The 24,814-nt window shown below is 55.5% G+C and overlaps 3 protein-coding genes across 8 annotated transcripts in view; 2 read left to right on the forward strand and 1 right to left on the reverse strand.

Moving 5' to 3' along the window:
• LOC143423377 (protein Wnt-6) overlaps nucleotides 1-5,613 on the forward strand; it is a 48,698-nt gene extending 43,085 nt beyond the window's left edge. For 2 of the 6 annotated variants that reach the window (XM_076894647.1, XM_076894649.1), the window contains exons 3-5: nucleotides 4,537-4,656; nucleotides 4,774-4,976; nucleotides 5,039-5,610. In XM_076894647.1, the coding sequence (XP_076750762.1) occupies nucleotides 4,537-4,656; nucleotides 4,774-4,976; nucleotides 5,039-5,500 (785 nt within the window). In that variant the 3' untranslated portion in view covers nucleotides 5,501-5,610. Of the gene's footprint in view, nucleotides 1-4,536; nucleotides 4,657-4,773; nucleotides 4,977-5,038 lie in introns of all 6 variants that reach the window. The other 4 variants (XM_076894646.1, XM_076894644.1, XM_076894648.1 and 1 more) reach the window with 4 other exon arrangements.
• Nucleotides 1-24,814, forward strand: part of LOC143423365 (electroneutral sodium bicarbonate exchanger 1-like) — a 284,457-nt gene that overhangs the window by 226,485 nt on the left and 33,158 nt on the right. The gene's annotated exons all lie outside the window — the stretch shown is intronic.
• Nucleotides 16,083-24,286, reverse strand: Wg (Wnt family member 1 wingless). Its single transcript, XM_076895566.1, has 4 exons — nucleotides 24,174-24,286; nucleotides 21,239-21,501; nucleotides 16,759-17,033; nucleotides 16,083-16,658 (listed from the first exon to the last, which is right to left on the reverse strand). The coding sequence occupies exons 1-4, from the start codon at nucleotides 24,272-24,274 to the stop codon at nucleotides 16,101-16,103; spliced, it is 1,197 nt and encodes a 398-aa protein (XP_076751681.1). The 5' UTR covers nucleotides 24,275-24,286; the 3' UTR covers nucleotides 16,083-16,100.

The following is a 24,814-nucleotide window of genomic DNA, read 5'->3' on the forward strand; positions in this document are numbered from 1 at the left end:
TCTCGTCGCCTTTAACGTCTCGGATATTCGTACATTCTCCCTGTTACCGCGCGTCTAGCCGTTGCCACACACGTCGTTGTCGCTCGTCTCCCGATCTCTTTGGCTCGTTCGTTTGGAAAAGCCTGGACGACGCCTCGGCTACGAACATCTTCCCGTTTCGACGGGCGAATTTAGCCGTGGATTCGCATTGTTCGACGAATCGCGCGTAACGCAATTACCGAGGCGCGGCGCAGCGAAACGGGGGCCCGCGGTGGGCCCAAGGCACGAAACATCTTCACAAGTTGCGCGTTGGCACCCCAGCGGAGCCGGTGGTGGCTGCTGCACCCTCGCCGCAGGGAACGACAATACACGAGCCATGAGCGCCGATTATAGGGGAAGCGTGTCCTTCCCGTTGAAAAAGGGAAACCGAAATTTTTCTCGCTTCCAACGCTGCGAACGAAATTGCCCGTAACTAAAGCGACGCCTCTGGCTCGTCGTCCACTGTCAACCAGAACGGTACTCTTTCTCCTCGTCATCGTTCGACTACCTTCCCCGTTCTCCACGCTTCGCCATTGTTCCCCATAGTTTACTAGCTTCGGTTTTAGGATGACCAAGGCGAAGGTAACCAGTCTAATAGACAGAGAGAGAGAGAGAGAGAGGCGTTCTAACGTGGATAATTATCTGTTGGAATTTGTTTCTCGAATATCCGAGAAAGAAAGGGAGAGGGAGAAAAAACAGAGGAGGATCGTAACCGAAGGGACGAAGAGCCAGGCTCGTCGAGGGCATCGAGAGGAGGCACAGCCGGTATCTCCCACAAAGGATTGACAATAGCAAACAGTTTAATGCCTCGTACATTTATTGTATCTCGGCTACCGTGGGTTTAACTTGGATCGGTAGCCGAAGAAAGGGTGAAAAGAAGGGAAAGAGGGGGACGTAAGGTCGGAGAGGGAAAGGAGATCGGAACACCGGGACAGATCTGTTATTCTGTTGGACTTTGCCCGTTCGCCGGTGACATTTGAATGCTCGGTCGATTTTACGTTGCCGAAGGGAACACCGGAGGAAGAAGAGCCGGTGAGAGAACGAGAACTTCCATATCCTTTGCTTGTCCTCTCCGTTTCTGTACTGAAACAGAGCTGCAGACGAAGCCGCTTCCTGGCCTCCTCCTCCTCCTCCTCCTCCTCCTTCTTCGTCTTCTTCTTCTTCTCCTTCTTCTTCTCCTCGTGCTACTCGAAACCTTGGTCGATTTTCCCCGCGAATTCCGCGACCGTCGGTCCAGATCTGCGCCAACGTCGAGAAACGAGAGAGGAAGAGAGTTAGAGAGAGAGAGAGAGGGATGGACGATTCGCCGTAATTACCGCGGTATCTCCGCGAGTCGAGAAAGGTTGGTTCGGCTGGCGAAGCGCGGGGTGTCGACCGTGGAAAGGGGAGAGAGCGAGACGGGACGTAGGAGAAATTCCTGCGAGAGAGGAGAATTCAACGGTGATACGGTGAGCAGCTGAAAAATCTCGCGGAATCTCGGGAAAAGGCGAGTGGCCGTTGCCGCAATTGGTCATTGGGCGATTTTTGCCGGCATTCATGCGTCCGCGCGCGCTGTATTTATTGGAAAGGTTTCTCTCGTACGATCTACTGTACACGGGGGGTTAACTAAACGCCGCGACTAACTCTGCCCCCTTTCTCATTCGATATTCCTCTCTTTATTTACGGGTGGTTACCCGCGATTTATCTTCGCCTCCCCCCCGTATATTTTCCATTCTCGATCGAGATTCGCGGGCATAGCTCGCGGGATCGCACCGCGGCGAATATCGGTCGGCAATTAGAGCGGACACGGTGAAAAGCGACAAAGGGCAACGCCGGCCGGCCGGCTGGCCGATCGAACGATCGAGCGATCGATCGACCGATCGATCGATCTGTTGCGCACGAATCGACGCGGTACACCGCGATAAATCGCGGGCCGGGCAAACAAATCACTCGCCGGGACCAATCGATAGAGAGTGGATATCTAGCCGTGTCGATCGTCCGTGCCCGCGACATAATTCCTCCAATGGCGACGCGCGATGCACCGTCGCAAATTACACGCTTACATAACCCACCCGATCGATTAATCACCCGGCGATTTACGAGCGATTTCTCGTAGCCGCGTGCGCGATCGGCCTTCCGCGGAGCCGCGCATACAAATCAGCCCCAGCCACTCTTCTATCGCGGATCGATCCACCGTGTAAATCCTCCAATTCTTTCCACCGGGCGAGGGGATATTCGCGCTCGTTACGCGCAACAAAAGCGGCCGTCCTTGCGAACGCGAGTCGAACGGCAGAGAATCCGGGCCCATTCCACGTTACCGCACCGATCACCGTCAACTCTCACGGTTGTCCGTTTCTTCGGGGCTACGACTACCGAACGCTTCGTTCCGTTTATGGCGAGCGCGTTTCATCGTGACCCGCGGACAAGAGTTACGCGTGTCCCGTTAAGCGACCGGTGTCGCAAAAAGGGAGCCCACCGCGGCTCTTGGTACGCGAACGGATCCTCCGCCGTCTCTTATACATATAATCGACGGGCAAACAGATTGCGCCCGAGCGACGCCTTTCTCGCGATCTCCGTTGCCGATGTTTAACCACGGTTACCAGCGTCGAAAGCTCGATCGAACGGTACGGAGTACGGTGGTTCGCGAGTAAACGCGAAAATCAGAACCGAGACAAGAAACGAGAGAGGACGAGGGAGAAGGAGGATTGAAGAAGAATCAGAAGGAGAAGAAGAAGCAGAGGAAGGAGGAGTAGAAGAAGAAGAAGAAGAAGAAGAAGAAGAAGACCACTCGCAATTAAACACGGCGTAAGTCTCGCTCCGAGGATAATGCCCCGGAATGCTGATAATTGGCTGAGCCGTCGGGGCGACCCGAGACGATGGGCGCTCCGCGTGCACCTGGCAGCACAGCACTGCAAGATCATCGGCTCGCGATCCCTCGTGTCTAATTGATTCCAAGTGATTTATATTACCCGGTGCTCCTCTCTCTGGCTTGAACATTCCCGGCTCTCCGCGGCCGTGCTCTTTTACCTTTTCTCAATCGGAAAGAGCAAGCAAACACGTATCGACGAATTTCGACGCGTCCTCGTTCGATTCGCGATTCTTCATTCGCGATCGGGATCGAGGTGGGCGATCTCTCGGTAGATCCGGAAGTAAACGGGTAAAGGGTAAAAAGGGTGGCGGCGAAGGAGAGCGGCGGCGCGGGATCACGATCGAGCGGACGGCTCGATGCGGGCATGCGAGGCAAAAGGCAGGGCCTTTCGCTCTCGAGCCTCGATATCAGATCGCACGTATAAAACTATCGTATCGTTTAAATACGCACTGAAAGGTGAGGCGATGCATCGAAAGATACGCGAGCGGTGGCAGCCTGTGCTTCGTCTTCTCGTCCGTCCATCCGTCCGTTCGTCGGTTCGTCCGCCCGTCCGTCCGTCCGTCCGTCCGTCCGTTCGTCCGTCCGCGTGTCGATCCGCGCCGAAGATACCCGGCTGGAATCCATGGGAACCACGGCGAACCGAGCTTAACGCGTATAACCCCTTCCCAGGCTCGCGCCGACCGTCTCCCTTTTATTTCCCTTGCCCCGCGTTTCCCATCGCTATTTCCTCTCGCGTTTTCTTCCCTCGATGTCCTCCGAGATTTCGAGGCTCGATCCGCGCCGCGCCGCGCCGCGCCGCGCCGCGGCGATGCCGCGCTCGGCATTAGTATTCGCCGCTGGTTTTCGCTTAAACGTTCGAAAAGGGTAATTGCCTCTCGACGCAGAAACGCTTCGATCGCCGGCAGATACGCGCTCGCGATACTTTGACAACGAGCGCCGATTCCGCGCGCCTCCAAAGGAATCGATAATTGGCCCCGCATTCCGGCTTTCGATTATAAGTTAATCCGTTAACAGGGCCCACGTGAAATCGCGAGATTCCTATCTGTTTGGAGCACGCGTGTGCAATCTTTCCCTGCGCGAGAACACCGAAACCGACCTTTCTCTCTCTCTCTTACTCTTTCTCTATCTTTCTCTTTCTCTCTCTCTATATATATATATACATCGGCGAAAAGAACGCGCGGAAATGACAGAACAGAAAAGAGAGAGAGGAAAAAAAAGAAGGAAAATAAAGAGAAGAGGGTGGGGAATCGGGAGAAGATTTGCAAAACCCGGATGCCCGCGCAGGTGAGAGACAATGGGTGACAGGGAGCCCGGTTGAACTGTGCAGCGGCGGCGGCGGTGGTGGTAATCTGCCGTTTTGAAAAGGGGTGGAACCACGCCGGGCATTGTACGCCTAATGATGGAGTGGAGACGTGACAGGTGAAACCGAATACACACGCCAACGAAATTGAACGTCCCGAGCTCGTCCGTTCGCCGCTTCCCAGCATCTCGGCTACGCCACTTCGTGCTCCCTTCTGTCGTCTCCAGCATCGAGGAGAAAAGACGGCTAAATTCCTTTCGCGCTCGTTCACCGAATAGTCGATTAATCGACTCCCGCCGCTTCCCTTCCCTCGAGTCTCCGTCGTCCATCCCCCCGTTAATCAATTTCGCATACGATCCGATGATTGCAGACACCAGAGAGACGGGATTCGTGAACGCCATCACCGCGGCAGGAGTCACTTACGCGGTCACCAGAGCTTGCACCATGGGTCACCTCGTCGAGTGCTCTTGCGATAAAACGACCTCGAAAGGTAAGACCTATCCGTCGAGAACGAATTACTCCCACTAGTAGGTATCATCCCCCCACGTCGATGCTATTGAACTAAATTAGGCTGGGAAGTAAGCGAATTTCCGCGTGAACTGATCAGCAGGCAATCGGCTACGGAAGTTGGCGCGTACCGCCGAAATGGAGAAGACGCTGCCGAACGAGGGCGACTGGGAATGGGGCGGATGCGGGGACAACGTAAAGTTCGGCGTGAGAAAGTCGCGGGACTTTATGGACGCGCCTTATCGAAAGCGCAGCGACATCAAGACCCTGGTGAAGCTGCACAACAACAACGCCGGTCGTCTGGTACGCTTCTAACGATACGTGCCTCTCGCGACGCTGGTTCATTCTCCCGTTTTGTGCCGCAGGCCATCAGGAACTTTATGAGGACCGAGTGCAAGTGCCACGGGCTGTCCGGCTCGTGCACGGTACGAACGTGCTGGCGGAAAATGCCACCGTTCCGCGACGTCGGGAACAGGCTGAAAGAGTCGTTCGACGGGGCGGCGAAGGTAATACCGAGCAACGACGGGCACAGCTTCATCACCGAGGGGCCGACCATCAAGCCGCCGGACAGATTCGATCTGATTTACAGCGAGGACTCGCCCGACTTCTGCAAGCCGAACAGAAAAACGGGCTCGCTCGGTACACAGGGACGGCGATGCAACTCCACCAGCCAGGGAGTGGACGGGTGCGAGCTGCTCTGCTGCGGCCGTGGCTACGACACGAGGATCGTCAAGGAGAAGGTCAACTGCGAGTGCAGGTTCCGATGGTGTTGCGAGGTCACCTGCAACACTTGCCTTGACAAGAAAACGATCAACACCTGTCGCTAACGGAGCTCGACGCGAACGATATCGATCGGTCGTGGTTACATTTCTAGGCATTGTGTAATATACGCGTCGCGCTGTCGGATCGTGCTACGACGAGGGTGTTTTATATATACATATATATATATGTACATATATATATACATATATATATATATATATATATATACGTATAAGTCGTGAGTAAAACGTAGACCGATCGATGGTCGCGCGTTCAAGGAGCGTTATCGGTATGCCTCCTGTCGTTGAAAGCTTTCCAGGTATCTCCAGCTGTTCGTTTGCAAGCGTTTCGCGTTTACAGTAGCGGCGCGCGAAACTGACTCTTCGCTTTTCTGCGTTTTTCTTTTTCCTTTTTTGTCTTTCGTTTTGTTTTTTCTTCCACTCTCTTAGCAATCGCTTTTTCCCGAGTTTTCTGTACATAAGACTGAATCGACGAAACTGTGTACTGTGCAGCGAGAAATTCGAATAAAAAAAACGTATTATCCCCGGGCGAGATCTCGTTTGGTTACTCCCGTTGCGTCGCGGCGTCGCGAAACCGCCGCGGACCGAAAGACAGCCGTGAAGCTTTTCCACGCAAGGTAAGTCGAACGTCCGGCTAATGATACGAGAACGAAAAACAAGACGAATCGCGGTGTAAAAAAATGCCGAGCACGCGGCGAGGGAGAGTCGTGAAAGCCGGACAACCAGGGACCGAGAGGAGGAAATCCACGAGACGTTTCGAGGCCTCGTATATTATCGCGTCGTGTAGAACACAGGGTTTTACCTGTAATTTGACCTTGTACACGGGATAGGTTGTACAGGCAATAAACAACCGGTGTCTACATCTCCTATAAAATAGTTTTACGGCGAGACTGGCGAGAGGAATTTCGCATAACCATAAAGTCGGAAGGATGGTTCGCGTCGTATCAGGACGCAGTCGCCACGTTTCGGCGATAGCGGAAGCCATAAACCTTGCCAACGGAATCCTTTTCTTTTTTCCTCTCGAACGTTCGTTTCTGTTGGACGTGAAAATTAGCGCGATTATATACGTATACACGCGCGTGCACGCGTGCACGTACACGTAGCGCTCGATTTTTCCTGTTCGTGCGCGGCGTTCGAACGCGGGACCGATGCACGAAAACGAGCCATCGGATAAACACACGGGGGTGGGCGAGCCCGAGGATCTCGAGGGTCCTCTCTCGAGGTTGAGAAAACTCGTTGGCAGGGGTTAAGTAAAAAATTTCGGATCGCGCTCTTACACCCTCCAATTTAATACGTGACGCGGCAGAGAGGGCATCGGTGAGATGGATGCGTGAGCGCGCGAGAAGAGGCCGTGTAAAGGTCTCTTAATAGAGAGGTCGACCTTAGGAGGGTAGGAAGGTGGTGAGTGAGCTGCAATTAGCCCCACCATCTCGCTCGACCGACGGACTCGTCTCGACTCGATTAGCCCATGGCCAGGAGATTGGTCTGCTTTGGACCGACTGGGTGGTCCAACCGGGATAATTTTCGGCTGCCGTCGACGTTCCCCTTTTGAGGGGAAAATGGTCCGTCGAAATTGGTCCCGAAAGTTACCGCGCTGGCTGACGCGCGCGCGCGCGCGCGCGCGTCTCCACTTCGCCAGAAACCCGGCCTGTAACTCCTCGCTTCGAGAACCGCCATGTTTGTTTCCGCCTCTTCTTCCCTCGCGGCCGATCTCGCCGCGGTGTAATTCAATTTCGCTCGACACAGCCCCGATCCCATGCCGGTTATTACGGCTCGATGAAAACATTGCCGCCGCGTAAGGTGTACCGGAAGGAAGGAAGGAAGGAAGGATTCTCGAACGACGGGGCGGCGACGCGAACGGAACTCTCCCACGGGGAACGATCGTTCGACAGCGTTCTCGGAACGATTAGACGCGGAACAATGGGACCCGCGGAACGCGCGTTGCTCGTGACACAAAACCGCAAAACGCGACCGTGATTAATCGCCCTGTTCGCCATACGAAGAGAGGGAGGAGTCGAGTAGTGCCGCGCGCCTGTAACGCACCGTCGCTTGTTCTCTCCTCTCCCGTACTCTTTTTCCTCTCGTCGAGGTTCTCGTCGAGGTTCTCGTCCAGGTTCCCTGGCAGCCTTCGAACCGCGTGAAAAGAAGGAACGACGGCTAGAAACGGTGCGTACGGTGGTAATTGGCGGCGGAAGACGCGATCGTCGAGCGAATCGGGGAAAATAAAGGAGAGCGAGAGGGAAAGCGGGAGCGGGACCAGGTTCTGGTGCACGTTCTCGACGGTGCAAGCTGCAAGCGTACAGGGGCAAGGCAAGACATCGAGGCGCCGGAGGTGGTCGGTCGTTCGAGCCGGCCGCGCTAGTCCGACGCCAATATTAATTAAACGATCCCATAAGCGCTTAACAAACTGGCTGTACGTTAGGCGGTTTATTGGGGTCTCCGAGCAGGACGTTAAAATGTTCCAATCTTAATTAGGTAGGTGTTTACAGGAGGATAATTCCACGGGCCTTAAGCCGGTGCACCGTTTACCGTTTCTACCGGACGCGGGCCACCGGCCGCGATGCCTCTCTTATGCCTCCACCTCGAGATATTCTTCGAAAAGATATTCCTCCGATATCCACTCTCCTCTCTTTCTCTCTCTCTCTCTCTCTATCTCTGTCCCCCGTTCCTCCGCGTCTTTAGTGTTCGAAGGAGCGCTCGTCGTCTTCCGCGCCCTTTTCTCCGGCCGCGGCTCGAAGGACGAAGGACCGCGCCACCACGCGGTAGGTGGAGGAGGTCGTTGAAATCTTTACGGTTCTTCCAGCTTCTTGGAATTTCTTCGACCCTCCCCCTTGCATCCCTCTCCTCTTCGGCATACTGGTCTTGCGTAATTAGCCACGCGTTCTTCTTTTTACCCTTTTTCTCCTAACCGCCCGCCGCCCATCCCCCGAAAGGGCTGGGACAGTCCAAGTAATTCGGATAACCTTCCGTCGTCGACCGTCTCTTCTGGTCCCGGGTGCGTTTCGATCCCTGCGAGATCGTCTCTCTGGCTCGCATCGCGAGCTTTTCACCAGTCGTTGCCCGGCCGCGGTAATTCGCGTCGATTCGAGAAGCGTTTAGAAGCGTTTAGGAGCGTTTAGCGTCGAACGCGCGGCGCGGTCTTCCGCGTTCCACCCCATCTCCGTGGCGAACGAGTGCTCGCGTTTCACGGGCGTTCCACCTCGAAGTACGAACGGAACCGGGAAACGGGCGGCGTTCGAGCCGCGGGCGCTCCTCGACGCGGCGATGGTTATCGCGCGAGATCGACGCGCGGACATAATTCGATCCGCGCGGCGAGATTTACGCGGGATCGCGGGGAATCAGTTAAGCCGAGCAACGTCGCCGTTTCGGCGATAGCCGACGGTAGAACACGGTACGGGTGGGAGAGAAATTAGCGTCGCGCGGTGCTCGTAATTTCCCTTCGGCCGAGCCGTGTCGAGAGCCGTGTCGTAATTATCGGCCGCGTAATATCGGTGAATTTATTCGCGAGAATTTTTCTCCAGCCCCCGTGGAATTTCGCGTTATCGGCGTGGCTAAGCGGAAATTTCAAACCCGCGAGGAACTCGAGCGGGGTATCGCTTCGCGAGGCGATTCGCGTGCCGATTCGAGTGAGACGAAGGTAATCGGTCGATGGGAACGCGGTGTCAACGGGGTTCGGAGAGATTCAGCGAAACCGCGGACTGGAAATCGCGGACGGGTCGCGTCGCGGAGGAGCGGAACAGGGACCGGAGTTAGGAGCGGCGGCGGGACGATAAATATCTCGGTGCGGTCGCGTTGCGAGAGAGCACACGACATTGTGGGCAATGGTCGTAAAGCGACGTGTTGCCGAGCACTCTCGGCCCTCCGGTTCCTTCCTCCTCCTCCTCCTCCACCTCCCAACACGAGCACATCGGGCTCTGTGTTGCCCGATGCCAGATTATACGCGCTGGACCGTGGCACCGACAACTTCATCCGCGGGGCGCCTCTGATTTATCCTTATTAATAAAACTTTAAAGTGCTGTTAACATGTGCCGGAGGGTGGCGGTGACGGCGAACGCGGCGCAGAAACCGAAACGGAGAGAGATCGACTGCGAGGCTGGGACGACCAGCTCACGGCTGGACAACTATTGCGCCGCCTCGACGCCCCGTAGGCTACATCGAGGCTTCTCTCACCACCGTGTACCCCTATGCCACTTGCCACGCTTCTTTTTAGCTCGGCTAGAGATCGCGACACCGTTCTTCCACGCGAACACGGAAGCTTCGATTCGTGGAAGCGTGAAATCGCGGTTCGCGTCACCTCGACGTTTCGCATCCAGCGAATCGCGAGTCGATTCTTCGTTCGTCTCCACCGCGGGATAATTGTACGGATTCTGAGACGGGAACCGCGTTGGAAAACGCGAGGAATACGCGACGAGGAGGTCGAACAGAGAGCGAGGGGGGAAATTGCCGCGAGGTTGGTCGAAAGTTTCTCCGGCTCGGCGGAGCACGCAGCTCGGCGCGCAGCGGGGTTCTCCGGACTGCGAGAGAGGTGAAGCTCGCCTCGTGGTAAGAGGATGGTAGGGTGGCCGAGGGGTCCCGAGGAATCGAGCAGCGCCTCGACGAGATATCAGGCATTATTAAAAGTACATAAACACCGCGAGGTAAAACGCGAATTATGACCGTGGCTGGCTGTGAATTAAGGAGGGGCGACGACGAAACGATGAGAGCACAAGATAAAGAGAGTCGTCGCTGGCGAGGGCTTGCACCTCGCTACCGCCTAGCTCCGTTCGCCTCTCTCCTTTTTTGTTACCGTTACTTATCTACTTACGCGATAATCGCTTGTATCCCAGGGTATGTAAATACAGGTGTAAACAGAGGGAAGAAAGAAACCGAGAATTGTTTGCTCGGGACTGCGTTTCGAGAGAAAAAAAAAAGAAAGATATTTAGCGAAGGAAGAAGAAAAGGAAGGAAAGAGCAACCGTTCGTTTAAACGGAGAGGAATTAGCTAATTCTCTCGGTGACTATTGGATTATCGGTATCGGAGGAATCAGGGGGACTCGGAGGACGCGACTACGTTCGAAAGCCGATTACAGAGATACAGAAGACGGACACCAAGTTCTCTAATGAAGCCGTTTTCGTGAACGGACCCACCGTCGTCCCGTGGGTGGGAGCGAGAATCGGTTCTTTATCGCGAACGCTCGATCTGAGATCGACGTTCGACTCCGTACGTCGGCCATCGATCCACGATGGAGGAGCTTTGGACGTAATTCACGATCTCCCGTTGTCCGTGGACCTCCTCGATGCCCGGCAGACCTGCCGCGCCTACGATTTCGATCTCGCCTCCCTCTCCCCTCTCGAGAACGATAAGCGAAGAGATCGCGAGGGTCGCGAGACACTCGGTTGCTTAATCGCGGTGCATTTTTCTCGGTCCGCAGCCGCGGCGGTCGGTTATGAAAATCTTCCAGGGAACCGAGCGACATGTCTCTGTGCTTGTCCCCGTGGCTTTTGGTTCATGTCGCGCGTCCACCCACGATCGGGAGGATATGGATGCGAGCGGTTAGTCGACGGAACGGGCCCGCGACACGGTTGAATCATCGCGAGAGCAAAGGGAAACGGAGGGAATAGAGAGAAAGAGAGAGTATCGTGGAATGGAAACAGAAACGCGCAGGTGCGGCCACGATCGGCGCGGTTCTAGCTCGGTAGGCTAGAGAACGCTACGTTTATTGCACGGGGACCGGTGGAAATGGCCCCTCCTCTTCTTTCCATCGCCTCGGTCCCATCTCATAAACGGCCCCGTTTTACGATCCCAACGGTGGTTTTCGCTGCACTTTTTGCCCGCTGTCCGAGCAGCGTACCTACCGATCGCCGTGCCGGTCGAACCGTGGCTCGTCGGAACCCGCGACGAGGAACACCTACCGCGATAATTACGTGACATTTTGTTTTGCGACCGCACGGGAATTGTTTCCTCACCTCTCCGTCCTCCGGCGTCGCGCTTCGCACCGATATCCCACCGCACCTTCCCCCCTCGCGGCCCGTTTTAATTCCGGCTATTACCTTTAAATTATCCGAGCCGCCGACGACGACGAGTAGCCTAATTTCTATCGGCTCACGGTGAACGGGGAAAGAAAAAAAGGAATCCTCTCGGAGCTGCTTTCTACGCGGCGAACGTGGGACGCGCGAGGTCGGAGATCGAGGGCCGACGGCACCTCCTCGCACGGTCGATTAACCCTCGAATTATCGTCGTCGATTCGTAATTATCGGGAAATAACTCAATAAGGGGTCGGTGGATTACGTGGCGCGGGCCATCGATAAAATATCAATTTCGATAATGGCCGGTGGGCCGGGAGGATCGCGCGAGCAACAAAATCCGCCGGGAGGCGTGAGAAGAGGAGAGAAGAGGACGATTTTGACGCCTCTCCTCCGCGGCGGCCTTGCGGTGTAATTACGAGGCTCGCGGAACACGGCGGTGGGTCCACCGGGGCCTACCTTCTGCCTCGTCCATCTCTCTCTCTCCCTCTCTCCAACCTTCCTTTCTCCAACCCTTCGATCGGTTCCGCTTTCGCCTCGGTGCTCGCCGCTCGCGAGCGCGATATCCCGTTCGCGAAAAATCGGCAACGATCGTTTATGCGTACTTGGAAGTGAGAACAAAGAGGTACGGATACCTCGAGAGTCACCGATCCGAGCGGTGTATGCTAATTTACCAAGAATCCCTCTTCTTCTTCTTCTTCTTCTTCTTCTTCTTCTTGTGCTACTGATGCTGCTGATGTTGCTGCTGTTGCTCGCTACCTCCTTCTCGTTCGTCGAACGTTGGACAGAAGAATGAGTCGAGTCCTCGGATGACCAGGTGGTCCCCTACTTGCGCGTACACACCCGAGTGCTTTCGACTTTTTCCCTCGCTCCGCGTCTTCGCTCTCGATGATCTCGACGTCGAATCGAATCCGCTCGAGTTCCCCTCTTCCTCCTCCTCTTCTTCCTCTTCTTCTTCTTCTTCTTCTTTTGCTGCTGCTGTTGGTTCTCGTTCGACGGAAGACGGAAGGAGGAAGTCGCAGCGTTCTTAGCGCGCATCGATCGTAAAAACGGGCGCGTCCCGTGGAATCGATGGGGGCCGGATGGGTCGGCCCCCGACCTTACGTTTTGACGCCTGAACGGATTCTGTTGCCCGGCTGCTCGCAAGATATTTCCAATATCGTAAAGCCATTAATTACCAGGTGGACCCGGTGTCGGTGTATCGGCTCGCTCTCTGCCTCCGAACCTTCTCTCCGCTCCACGACCCGACTACTTAGGTGGCCGTCGCTGCCCGGATGATGTATTTCGGTGTTTTTGCTCGACATTAATAATAACGTCTCTCCCGGTCGTCCCTTCTCCCGGACGCTTCCCTCGTGAAAGGACCTCTTTCCCTTACCTCGGTTCATTACCGGTCCCTCCCGCTTTCCTTCTCGATCTACCTCTCTCTCTCTCTCTCTCTCTCTCTCTCGCTCGCTCGATCTTTCTCGCGATTAATCGCACCGCTCGAAATACGGCGATTCGTCGCGGCACGCCGCGGTCCGTCCGCCTCGAAAGAGAGAGAGAGCTCGAAACGGGACCAACGTACGGGAGAGCCAGCGTACCCGAAGCGTTGTCGCGGACGTACCGAATTCCAGCTCGATAGCCAGCGAATTATAGCGGTAGCTGACCGAACGGAGAGATAAAGCTAGATAGGATAGGAATCTGGTTGTCGATGAACGCCTCGGGACACGGTGTACGGAGAATCGCGATCTCGTGCTTTCGTTCCCACAGTCGCCGGGGACGCGTGGATTCCGACGGAGATTCCCTTTGCTCGATCCGCTTCGCGGCGAAAGGCGGTAGCGGAGGTGCAAGCGCGAGCCAATTCGCCCGGCCCCGGACAGAGAGAGCCCTATAACACGCCAAAACACCGATAACTCGACCGTGTGGTCCCGAACGTCACCCGATATTCTTTCCCACGAATGGCCCTCGGAGAGGACGACCAGATCCGAGACCCGCCAAAAGGGATTCCTGCCATTCCGACAGCCTATACCCGGGCAAACGCGTCCACGGCCCACCTTCTTCCCAATCGCAAAAACGATAAATTAGTTGATTTACTCGCCCGTTTTTTATCGGAAATAATTCCTTCCGAGGACGAGACCTCGCCAGAGTGGAAGATTAGGCCAACAGGAAGCACGCTGGACCTCTCCTTCTTCTTATCCTTTTTACTCGCCCTCCCTGCGCCGCCTCTCTTTACCTTCCTTCATCCTTGCGATCGTTTACTTTAATCTCTCTGCGCTCTTTTTACTCGAAACAGAGTTTCACGCGTGACGTTTCTCCTCGAGCCGAGACCCAGCTTCTCGGTTTTGCCAATAATTCACGAACCGCGAATCGAAATCGCTCGCGGGAAAGTTTGATAAGCGACGCGGCGAAACTAAATAAAATCGGGGCGAAACGGCACGCGGCGCGTCGTGGCCGATCAGACGCGCGTGGCATCCCTGATGGGGCCCGGTTCGCGCGGGCCCTCGATCGTCAACCCACGCGGTGGACCGAATTTCGTATTCGTCGAGCATAATGTGACGCTCGATCGTAAAAATTGACACGCGGTGCTCGACGAAAGGTCGTCGTCGTCGTCGAGGCGGACGCGCGGTGCGCCGCGCAAAGATCGTTCGGATATCCAGTTCAGGGTTGACCGGAGGAGGATCCCTGGAAGATTCCGGAGCGCGGAACGAGCCGGACGCGTGACGGTATGCGTAATAATAGTAAAACTGAATGAATCCGCGTTCGTTGTCCGGTATACGCATCTCCGGTGTGGTTTTCGGGTTCGGTGGCTGCAAGGAGGATGGGAGCGGCGGGGTTCGGGGTCCAGAGAACGTAGTAGCAACAGCAGCGGGTAAAAAGGTTCGCTGGCGAGGGAGGCGGTCGCGCTGCCGGTGCTCGAGTGACCGTGATGGAGACGAGGGGGTGGCCGCGCGGAGATCAAAGGGGCCGCCGTGAGAAGTGGCCCGGCTGGCCGAGATTCTTGTCTGCCGGGACGATGGGGAGCCCCTCGCGCGGTAAGAATTTTGTTTTAGTATCGCCAGCGAACCTACCCTTTCTGGTGGCACCTAATTCCATCGCGCTCGCGTCCCGCGTCCAGAAACGCATCGCGAGAGACGCGTACGATCGGCGGGTGCTCGATCGATGCGCGGACGGACTCCCTCGGAATCCGCTTACAAGTACAAATACCGATCGTTACTACGGGGCGGGGAGGTCGGAGAGTGTCGGAACCATTAGCGCGGATGCCTGTTCGTATGCGGTCAGAATCCTTTTATCCCGTACTGAGATTCCTGCGGGATTCCTTGGTTCGTTATCATCGCGTGCAGCGCGCGCGGTCACGGTGAAACGAAACAAGGTAGAGGGACGCGATGGGAAACGGCCGCGGGGGATCGCCGTAGAGGGAACCGGAGGGAAGGCTCGAACCAGTCCTCTCGGAGGCACGGGCCTCCCACGATATTCGCCCGGCGAGGAGTTATGAAGTCGTCCAGCTGGAGAACCAGTTGGTTATATTTCGTGGGGATGTAGGTGTGCGCACCACCACCGGCCCTCGGGATTGCCTCGAAACGAGAGACGCGATCACGACGACGTTCGTGACGAACGACGTCGCGTCGGGAAATCGAGGACCGCGTTTACAGGGGATGATCTTTCAACCTCCTTTTCGTAATCGTCTTTATTTCCTTCCTCTTTTACCATACGGTACGACCGTCGTCGTCATAAATTACAGAGATTCCAGCGACGTGAAAATAAAGTAAATTAGAAATAAAAACAATCCATGAATCCGTTGGGCGTATTACGCGTTATACAATTGGCGCAACGAATCTGACACTGGGCTCGACTAACGGTTTCTTTAATCCTACGGGATAGCGCAGCGCGAAGGGAGACACGAGCATTTCGGAGAGGCGTACAAAAATAATTTACTCACTCCACCTAGGAACGCGGGAACGATTCGTTTCGGCAGCCTCGATTATTTACAATAAGACCTTCTCGCGCGAAACTTCTGCTCCTTCTTCTTCTTCTTCTACTTCTTCTCCAAAAAGAGAGCGAGAAAGAGAAAGGGAGAAATACGATATTCAAAAATATATTTTTATACATTTACATATAAATTTATATATATATATATATAACTATTGTCTATGCATATGTACAAATATACGACCCAGCGGATCGGAATAAATAACGAATCTAACGAATCCCACGTGCGCCCGTTCGCCAGGCTGGGAAAGATTGGGGGCGCGTGGCTTGTTCGAATCGAAACGTGATGCGCTCGCTCGCATACGTATCGTATCGAGACGCCGGTCTCGAACCGCTGTACCTTACGATCGCGAAGCCATTTTAACAACGTTTCCGACCGTCTCAGTCTTTAGTACGCGTCCGTGGAACGTCGTAATAAATACGTGGCTTCGATCGTTTCGAGTAATACTGGGTGACGAGGGGGAGAGAGCAGGGGCTCCGTCACGCGACCGAACGCGTGATTCGCCGCTGATGCGAGACGATCAGCTGAAACGGCTGATCACGAGGGCCTTTTCCAAGTAGCAACGGAAGACGAGAGGCGAAGAGGACCCCGGCGGAAACGTCCTTCGCCAGGAAGGAGGCGGCGGCAGTCTCCCTCTCTCTCTCTCTCTCTCGAAGTAAAGGAACGCGAGTCGGCCTAGAGGCACGTGTGTATCGTCTTCTTGATTCTGCAGAGCTGACACTTGACCTCGCAGCACCAGTGGAACGTGCACGCGCATCTCTCGACGACCGTCACCTCCTGCGTCTTGTAGCCTCTGCCGCAGCACATCAGGTCGCAGCCGTCGACGCCCATGCTCGTGTCGTTGCACTGTCTACCGTGAGTCCCGAGGATGCCCAGTTTCGGGTTCTTCTCGCAGAACGGCGGCGACGGTTCCAGATAGACCAGGTCCTTCGGTCCAGGCGGCTTGTGCTCCGGATTGTACGGCTTCAGCTGGAAGTTGTACCGATGGCGACGTCCAAGACCCTCCCGATGGCCGTGGACCGAGTTGCTCGCCGAGTTGCTCGCGATCACGTTCCCGTTGCCGCGCACCCGATCCGAGTTGCTGACCATCACCCTCGACGCGCCGTCGAAACGATCCTTCAGGTTGTCACCGACCACGCGAAAGTTCGGCAGCCGCATCCAACAGGTCTTGACCGTGCACGAGCCGGACATGCCGTGGCACTTGCAATCCTGCCGCATCTCCGACGACACGTGCTGGAAACGAACGACGCGCGACGAGGTCAGACAATTCGGTGGCCATTACCGCCGGGAACCGAGGCTCCGATTACGGTCCTGACCGGACTCGGATACTTACCGCTCTGCCGGCCTCGTTGTTGTGCAGATTCATCTTCTCCCGTAGATTCCGGCCGCGTTCGCCAGTGTCGACGAATTCGCGGGAGAACTTAAAACCGTACCCGATATTGTCCGAGCAGCCACCCCATTCCCAGTCCCGAACCCCGGACGGTGGCCGCGATTGGTGGGTATAATCGCAGGAGCACGACTGGATGCTGCCCTCGCTGCAGGCTCTCGCGATGCTGTGAGTCACCGCCGCGCTCGTGATGGCGTAGATGAAGGCGGTCTCTCGGCAACCTGTAACCACCAACGCGACATTCGTTTAACGATCGATCGAAACTTCTTTCTTTCTGGCTAACGTGGGAGGCGACCGGTGACGTCAGAGAGAACGTCTCAATCCTTGGCCAGTTTGCGGGCTACCTGCGCGCGCGATCTTCCCCGCGCAGGTGTGCCAGGAACCCACGATGACGTGGGCAAAGGAAAGGGACGCGTTCGTAGCCTCGACGAGAGAGAGAGAGAGAGAGACGGAGAGGGAACGCGACCTTAACCCTGAGTGGGCTGACCCGAGAGGCAGCTCGACCTTATCTGCATAAGGCACAGGTGCCTGCCGGCACCTTTGGGACCAGTCGAGCCACAGCACAGAGAGAGAGAGAGAGAGAAAGAGAGAGAGTATCATCGCGCGGATAACGCCGCGTTATCCTTTCTGTTTAATGAAATTTTTCGTACGATGGGAATAGAACGAGCAGAAGTCAGTCCGTTGGTATTTGAACGGGACGAAGAGTCGCAGTGAGACGTCAAACTGGAAGGAAGGACTCGAGGGAGAAAAGAAACCGGTGCCGAGGAGATAATCGAGCGCGTGAAATTTCGGAGCGAGAGCCGAATTCGTCACGAGTGTTTTCCGCAGTGCGAGTCCGCGTGAACGCGCGCACCCCGCCAGCCAGAAAGGAGGCCTTCACGGGGGGACGCGAATGGGCCAGGAATGGTGAGAGCGTGGAACGGGCGAACGAAGAAAGGTGGAAGAAAGAAAGGAACGATTTTCCCTAATCCCCGAATCCAAAGCGAACACCGGAGGCGAAAACGGGGGTCCGACAGAAGCGACGGCTCTTTCCAGCCTCGAGGAACACCGGACGGAGAGGAAGCGCAAGATTTACGCCGTTCCGCCGCGTTATGCCACACCGAAACCTGGGCCTGTCTCTCCGAAATTTCATCGGTTCTAGATATTATTCCTCATCATCTCTGACTGGCATGACCGAGAGGATTACACGCCGCGATGGGAGTTTTTCTCGCCGGTTCGACGCTCGCCGATGAAGTCATCGCCGGTACTCGGAACCTCTATCGTAATCGTTGTCGGCGAGAGCGACGCGCGATCGTTTTCCGCTCGATTTTACGATCGTCAAACAGACGAATGACCGGCGATAAAACGCGACGAGTCGCGCGAGTCGCGAGGTGAAGAGAAGGAAAGATATAAAGAAAGAAAGAAGATGAAAAAAAGGAAGCGACCGTCGTGGGGGAGGAAAGGAATGGGACTCGATAATCCGGAGGACGAGCGATAAACGGCTCGACGTCCGCTTTATCGGCCTGTGCAAATAGTACGAGCAAGGTGGAGGCTCGGCTCATCGCCGCAGGGCAAACAATCGCATAGTTGGAAAGTCCTGGCACGTTTGCCCTCCGGATCACCGCGTACCTGTTCGTCGAGGTGGGGGCGGGAAGAGGGAAGAGGCAGGAAAAAGCGGAAGAAAAAGGAACGCGGTGGTTAATCGTGCGGTTGGCGTTCGCGAGATCTCGCGAGCAGAGTTGGGAAGGATGGAGAGAAATTCCATAAAGATAAAATCGCCGGAAACGATCGTCGGGACGGCGCGAGAGAGGAGGAACGCGGTGAGATCGATGATCGAGGAGCGACGTTCGATCCTCGAAAAACCGCGCAACGACCGGCTCCATCGCATCGGTTCTGAATGCAAACGCGAACGCAGAGGGGAGGAGTGCGGCGCGAAAACGCGAGCACCATATAGGCCGTGGACTGCCACGGGAGCCTGTGCTCCGGGAGCGTGGAAGCAAACAAGATGTAAAAATCAGAGATGGCCGAGGGGGGGAGGAGGGGGTGGGGCAGAGGGCCCATTGGCTCGCGGCTCACGTTTTCGCAAGAAATCGTGGCGTGCCGTCGACACATGTAGCCCATCATAGGCCGCGATTTATGGCGGCGTAACGCCGTAACAAAAACCCGACGACGGGTCTCCGTATAAGACGCGATGCTCGCGCGCCACGCCGTTCCGATATCGATCGCGTATTTCCCCTATAAATGGCTTCCCGATCCAGGAGGTTTCGTGCGCCAACGCACTTTCTCCCTCTCTCTCTCTCTCTCTCTCTCTCTCTCTCTGCCCTCCTGGAACTCTATGAAATCGAGGGAAAACACGGAGGCCCCGCGAGATTCGCAGTTTACCGAGCAATTAGACGGCTGCGGGATTCACGCGAGAGTTCGGCTCCGCCGCCACCACCACGGAACAATGCCCGCCGCAGGGTAAAAAGAGAAGGAGAGCGAACGAAACCGAGGGTAGACACCGATGCGGTAGGTGGCTCTTGGCGGCGAAATGATTACAGGCCGCGAACCTACTCACTACCAGCTATAATATCGAGTACAAACGCGTCCAAAAGTTAACCGCGACTCTCCGACGCTGGACACGCGCGGGACGTTACCGAATTGGACGGGTCTCGTTCTCGCGACTGATCGCGAATGAGAAGTAAGAGGAAAAAACAGGAGAAGAGACGCGCGCGCGCGCGCGTGTGCGAATGAAACGGTTAACGCACCAGACAGGGTGGAATCGTGCGACCCTCCGCATAATCCGGAAACGACCGTTTTAGGTCGCCACCGATTCCCCTTCTCGGCCATCACCAGCGAGTACGACGAGTAGGTACGCGCGAGCGCTACGCGGATCACCGATAGCGATCTGCAATGCTCCCCCCTGACCAAGATGCGATCTCGAACATCGATTCGAAGACAAAAGATACGATTTCGTTGGGAAGAGGAGAGGAACCGGCAGTGAGGGGGATTGTCGAAACGCGAAGAAATTCGATGCGACTCGAAAATGAATTCGTATTAGACGGAAAGGACGCGGAGGGTGAGATAGAGAGGCGGACGGACGAGCGATGTCGCGGCAAGGGTTACCCGCTCGTGCGAACTCGCTATTCCGTGCTATCCTTCTTTCATTTTTTTTTCTTCTTTTTTTTCTCGGTTTTACTAGCGCGATAAGTGGCCATATGGGGACACTGGACGCAATGGGGCGGTGGCGGGCCGAGCGAAAAAGCTCGGCTTACAATCGCCTCGACGAGATCTAAAAGAGCCGCAGGGGAGCCAGAACTGGTACGAGAAGGTCCATTATCAGGTTGCAAAACATACATCTGGTCGGTGAGGGCACGTGCCCGGGGCCTTCGGACCAAGGGCACGCCCCTTTCGATCCCCTCGTTCCTCTCCCCCACGTTTCTGATCCTCGATCCCCTTGGTACCACACCCGAGGTTCGCTTCGTCTCTGTCCCTCTCTCGCCCTGCAACCCTTCGCGCCGGACCGCCACCCTGCCGTCTTCGAATAATCTTCCGGTTCAACCGACGACTCCGAAAAACCTGGTGTTCACGGGTTTTGCGACGACCCCCGTCGACCCTCTCGCTGGTCCGCGTTGCTCGCAAGGTCGCGGCGCCGGAACCAACGTCATCTGCTTGGGCGCGTTGCACTCCCGATTCGAGGGAGAAAAAGAACGGCGCCGCTCGCGTACGTGACCGATTTACGTCAGCGGAAATTATTCGAGTACGGCCAGCTAACTAACGCCTCATCTAATTACGCGGTACGCCTTAATTGTCGCGGGGAAGGACTTAACTTTTTACGGTGCTTCGCGAATCGATCGGCTAACGATATTACCCCGTTTGTAACCCGAGCACTTTGCACAGGCGATTCGACGATCGCCTCGTTCATCGATGACGTACGACCGCCAGGGAGACCGGGGCACCGGGCTGGTTCGCGGATCGTACGCGACCGCGATAAGGTGGTCGCGAATCGGCTCGCCGAATCGACAGATTCGACGCGCACGATTTCAAGGACCGTCTCTCCGCTTCCCATCACGCTCCTCCTTCTTCCTCGCGGTCTCTTTTCTCGAAACTTCGTCTCCTGTAAATCTCTATCGGGAATACCGGTTGTCGGAGACGATCACGGACAATGGGCTGTTTTTTGGAACGTGGAACGAGTCCACCTTATGGTCCGTTACATGTATATGTATACCGTGTACCTATATATATATATATATATATATACGTGCCCGTTTTATCGCCAATCTTGATTCTTCTTCGCTAGCGAAGAGAGTGGCAGGCTTGTCGCATCGCGAGGAGAAAAAACGAACCGACCTTCGGCTAAGACGTTCGACTAATTTCGCAAGCTACGATAACGAGAGCCACCACCGATCTCTCGATGTTCGAGTCGAGATAACACGGTAGCTAGCAGCGAATGAGTGTACAGGCTCACCTCTATCGACGATCTTGCCAAAGAGGTTCTTCCCACGGAGGAAATTCTTCGTGGAACAGTTCCATCGGCGATTGCGAAATTGATACTGGCACTCGGCGATCGCCTGGTTCGCGCCCCTCGCCACGGCCATCAGCACCCCTGGATTCTCCCTGGCCAGTCTTCGTTGCTTTCTCCTCAAGGTCGCGTACACCGTCGAGTCCATGTGAAGGGAGGCCGGCGACATTGGCAAAAAATTGTTCGGTTCTCCTGCCTTGGCGATTCCCCTGCGGAGAGAAACGATCGAGCTTTAACTTTTGCCAGCTATCCAGGCACGCTGTGCGAGAGAAAGAGAGGAGGCGAGAGAGGAGATAAAGGAACGCGCGTACCGTCGCGTTAGACCGTGCTTTCGAACGGCTGTAAATATTGATAGACGAAGAAGGACTGCCCTGCTCCGGATAGCCGGCAGACGCCGCGCGAAAGACGCTCTTTCAAACAGAGATACCGTCGACCGAAGAGTTTTGACAGCGAACGATTCTGGTAGAACCGCGTCGAACGCCGACGCCTTCGTCCACAACCTATTACCGATTTACCGTTCGATCGCGCGAGATCTCTCCTCGCCTGTCCATCGAGAGACGAGAGGGAAACGAGGAGCGAGGGTAAAAAGGGAGAAAAGAGAGAGAACAAAGGTGGGAAGGGAGAAGAAGGATTAGTCCGAAAGACGAAACTGGTTCAACAGTTTCGGTCAACGGTAGCCGGCGTATATATAAATCAAGCCACCGCGCGAGTTCTGGCTGCGAAAGAATTCGCGTCTCGATCGATCGAGCGTCGCGCGTAAAAAGCGATCGGGAGCGAGATCCGCTCGCGTCCCTTCGTGGGAAGAACGTGGAAACTGCAGGGAACGGCCGTCGGACGCGCGCGTGCGATCGACGAAATCGCCAAGAACGATCTTTACGCGGAAGACTCCGCGCGGCTGTTTACGATCCCGCGGTTGGTTATTTTTCCTGGTTTAAGAATGGAGGCTGTTTCGTCGACGCGGCCCACCACCGCCACCGCTCGATTCGAAAAATAGCTCGCCCCGGCAGGGATCGGATCTCTCGTCGCTGCATCTAATAAACAGCTAATCACCGTACTCGGATCTCCGTCCACGTTCCGTTGTCAACGACTGTCTTGACGCCTTGAGCAGAGACAGTACACTCCTCGTTGACACTCGGCTGCTCGTCCAAATAAACCGAATTACGTCGCTGTCCCTCGTAAAACGAGCCTGCCTGCCTGTCTGCCTGGCTGCCTCCGCTACCGCCGCGGGCCGATTCCAAATTTTTTCGATAATTACCCGAGAAGGGAAGAACCTCTCTTTTCATCGACGCGCGACATTCTTGCTGCGTCCCCCCACGACAAATTTCGCGGGCGTACGCGAGCGGGCGAGCGAGCAAGCGCGCGCTCGATCGTTCCGGAACGTTTATACGATGCATTCGATAAGCGATGTCCATAAATAAGTCGTGCCCTGGACCGGTTAGGATATATCTATTGCTTGTAATTTACGTCGGTCCGAATGCTCAGGGACGACTCTCGACGACTCGGCCCGGTTCCTGCCCCCACACCCCTATCCTCCCTCTTCCCCTCGTTCCTCTCCTTCTGGACCGTCCACGTGTTTTCTGCCAGCCGACACGCCATCGCAACGAAAATAATTTATCGACCGGCCGAGGGGCGAGGGTTGGAGGAGGGCTAATAACGCGCGATCCGGTGCCACGCGCTTCCAATGACAAAAGCTCGCATTAATTTCAACTCGCGCGATCCTCCTCTCGTCCTCGTCATCCTCCGTCGCGATCGCGTCTCTCGAACGATGTCTCGCGTCTAGCCGCGTGCCTCGCACCGGATCGCACCTCTCTCTCTCTCTCTCTCTCTCTCCCTCGACATCGATCGATCGTTTGCATTTTTAATAAATCGCCTTTCCGCGAACCACGCGCTCGAACGGACCACCCAGATCGGCCGGTCTAGAGAAACCGCGTACCGTGTATGTATCGCTAACGCGATAAGTAATCCCTCGGTTACAGGCGAATATATATTACAGATTTGTAGCGGATACGTGCGCGTATACCTGTATATATATATATGTATATATACATAATATGTATCGAAGGAACAGCGACAAGTTTCACCGACATAAATTTACCGAAAAGTCAATCCGCGTTTCGCTGACAGAGCCGGCGATAAATTACTCCTGGCTGCGAAATTCGAAGCAGCCCCGACGTACGCGTCCACGCGGATTTGCCGGCGTATTAGATTAATTAATTCGTAGGTAATAATTACCTGCGCGGCGAGCGTGCGCGGCGGTGTGTTAAATCAACGGCGGTTGGAAAAGTGGTCGAGCCCGGTTGATTTATCACCGGCACTTTATCGTTATGTGGATATTTCCACGACTATCTCTTTCGGTTGTAAACGAGCGCTCGCGCGCAGTCGTGCATGCACGCACGCACGCACGCACGCATGCACGCACGCTCGCAGGCACGTACGTGTACCGCGAACATTATTTATTGCCCGGCTAATGAAGTTAGCCATTATCTAATATCTATCCAGCGTTTTCTTGTTCCCGCGACGCGGACTCGCGCACAGCCCAGCGAGAAATCATCGGCGAATTGAAACGAATAAGCCGACGGGTTATGATTAATGAATTAATAAGAAGCCGCGCTAGTGTCGTTGCCACCGTTAGCCCGATAAAAGATGCGAGACAGGTGTTAACGCGGCTCTTGCCGGTCCGTAATTACACGCGAACTCTCCATCCCCTCCGCACCCCCTCGCCACCCTCGAGGGTTACGCGTCAGGGAGCGACAGGGAGAAAAATTCGTTTGGACAAACGTTTGTGAAACTTTGAAGGATTGTTCATTTTTGTCCTCCCTCTCTCTCTCTCTCTTTTTCTCTCTCTCTCTCTCTGTCTGTCTGTCTGTCTCTCGTTACTTACCACCACATCGATCCCCTGCCACGGTTCTTGTTTCTGGTGATCTGAGCTATGGACGCGTTGATCGCCACCGCCAGCGCGCCAATCATCACCCAAAGTCTCATCTTCTGGTCGTTCTGATCTTATCGGAACGAGCGTGGTTTCCAGAGCGTTCGCTCGGGTTTGGTCGAGCAGCGAAATACCACCCACCAGCGGAGCTCTCTCTCTCTCTCTCTCTCTCTCTCTCTCCACTCACCGGATCGCGAACATCACAGAACGGTCACAACATAATATAGGTGCAAAGCGTCGCGGCGTCGGTTCGAAGGCACACTGGTCTAACTCATAATCGTGTCGTAAAGTAGTAACCGGCGGTGCCGTGGTCGCGTCGGGGAATCCCTGAAGGGAAGGACGGCGGCAGGAGGGCAGGAAGCGGCCGGGCTTCCGATCGAGGAAGAGAATTAGCCTTAGCGAGAGGTCCCGGTTCGATCACTGGAACCGTAACGCTGACAGGTCGTTGAGTGACTGTAGCTGGTAGAACGGACCGGACGACGTCGAGTCCCGGAAACTCACCCCCCGAAGGGTTTTTTTCGAGGGGTGGGTGTCACCCTTGCCCAATTCTCGCCGAATCAGAGGTGGTGGGAGAGGCACGGTGCGGCCAAAGGATA

This window comes from Xylocopa sonorina, chromosome 5 (genome assembly GCF_050948175.1).
Source record: "Xylocopa sonorina isolate GNS202 chromosome 5, iyXylSono1_principal, whole genome shotgun sequence".
NCBI classification, from domain to species: Eukaryota; Metazoa; Arthropoda; class Insecta; order Hymenoptera; family Apidae; genus Xylocopa; species Xylocopa sonorina.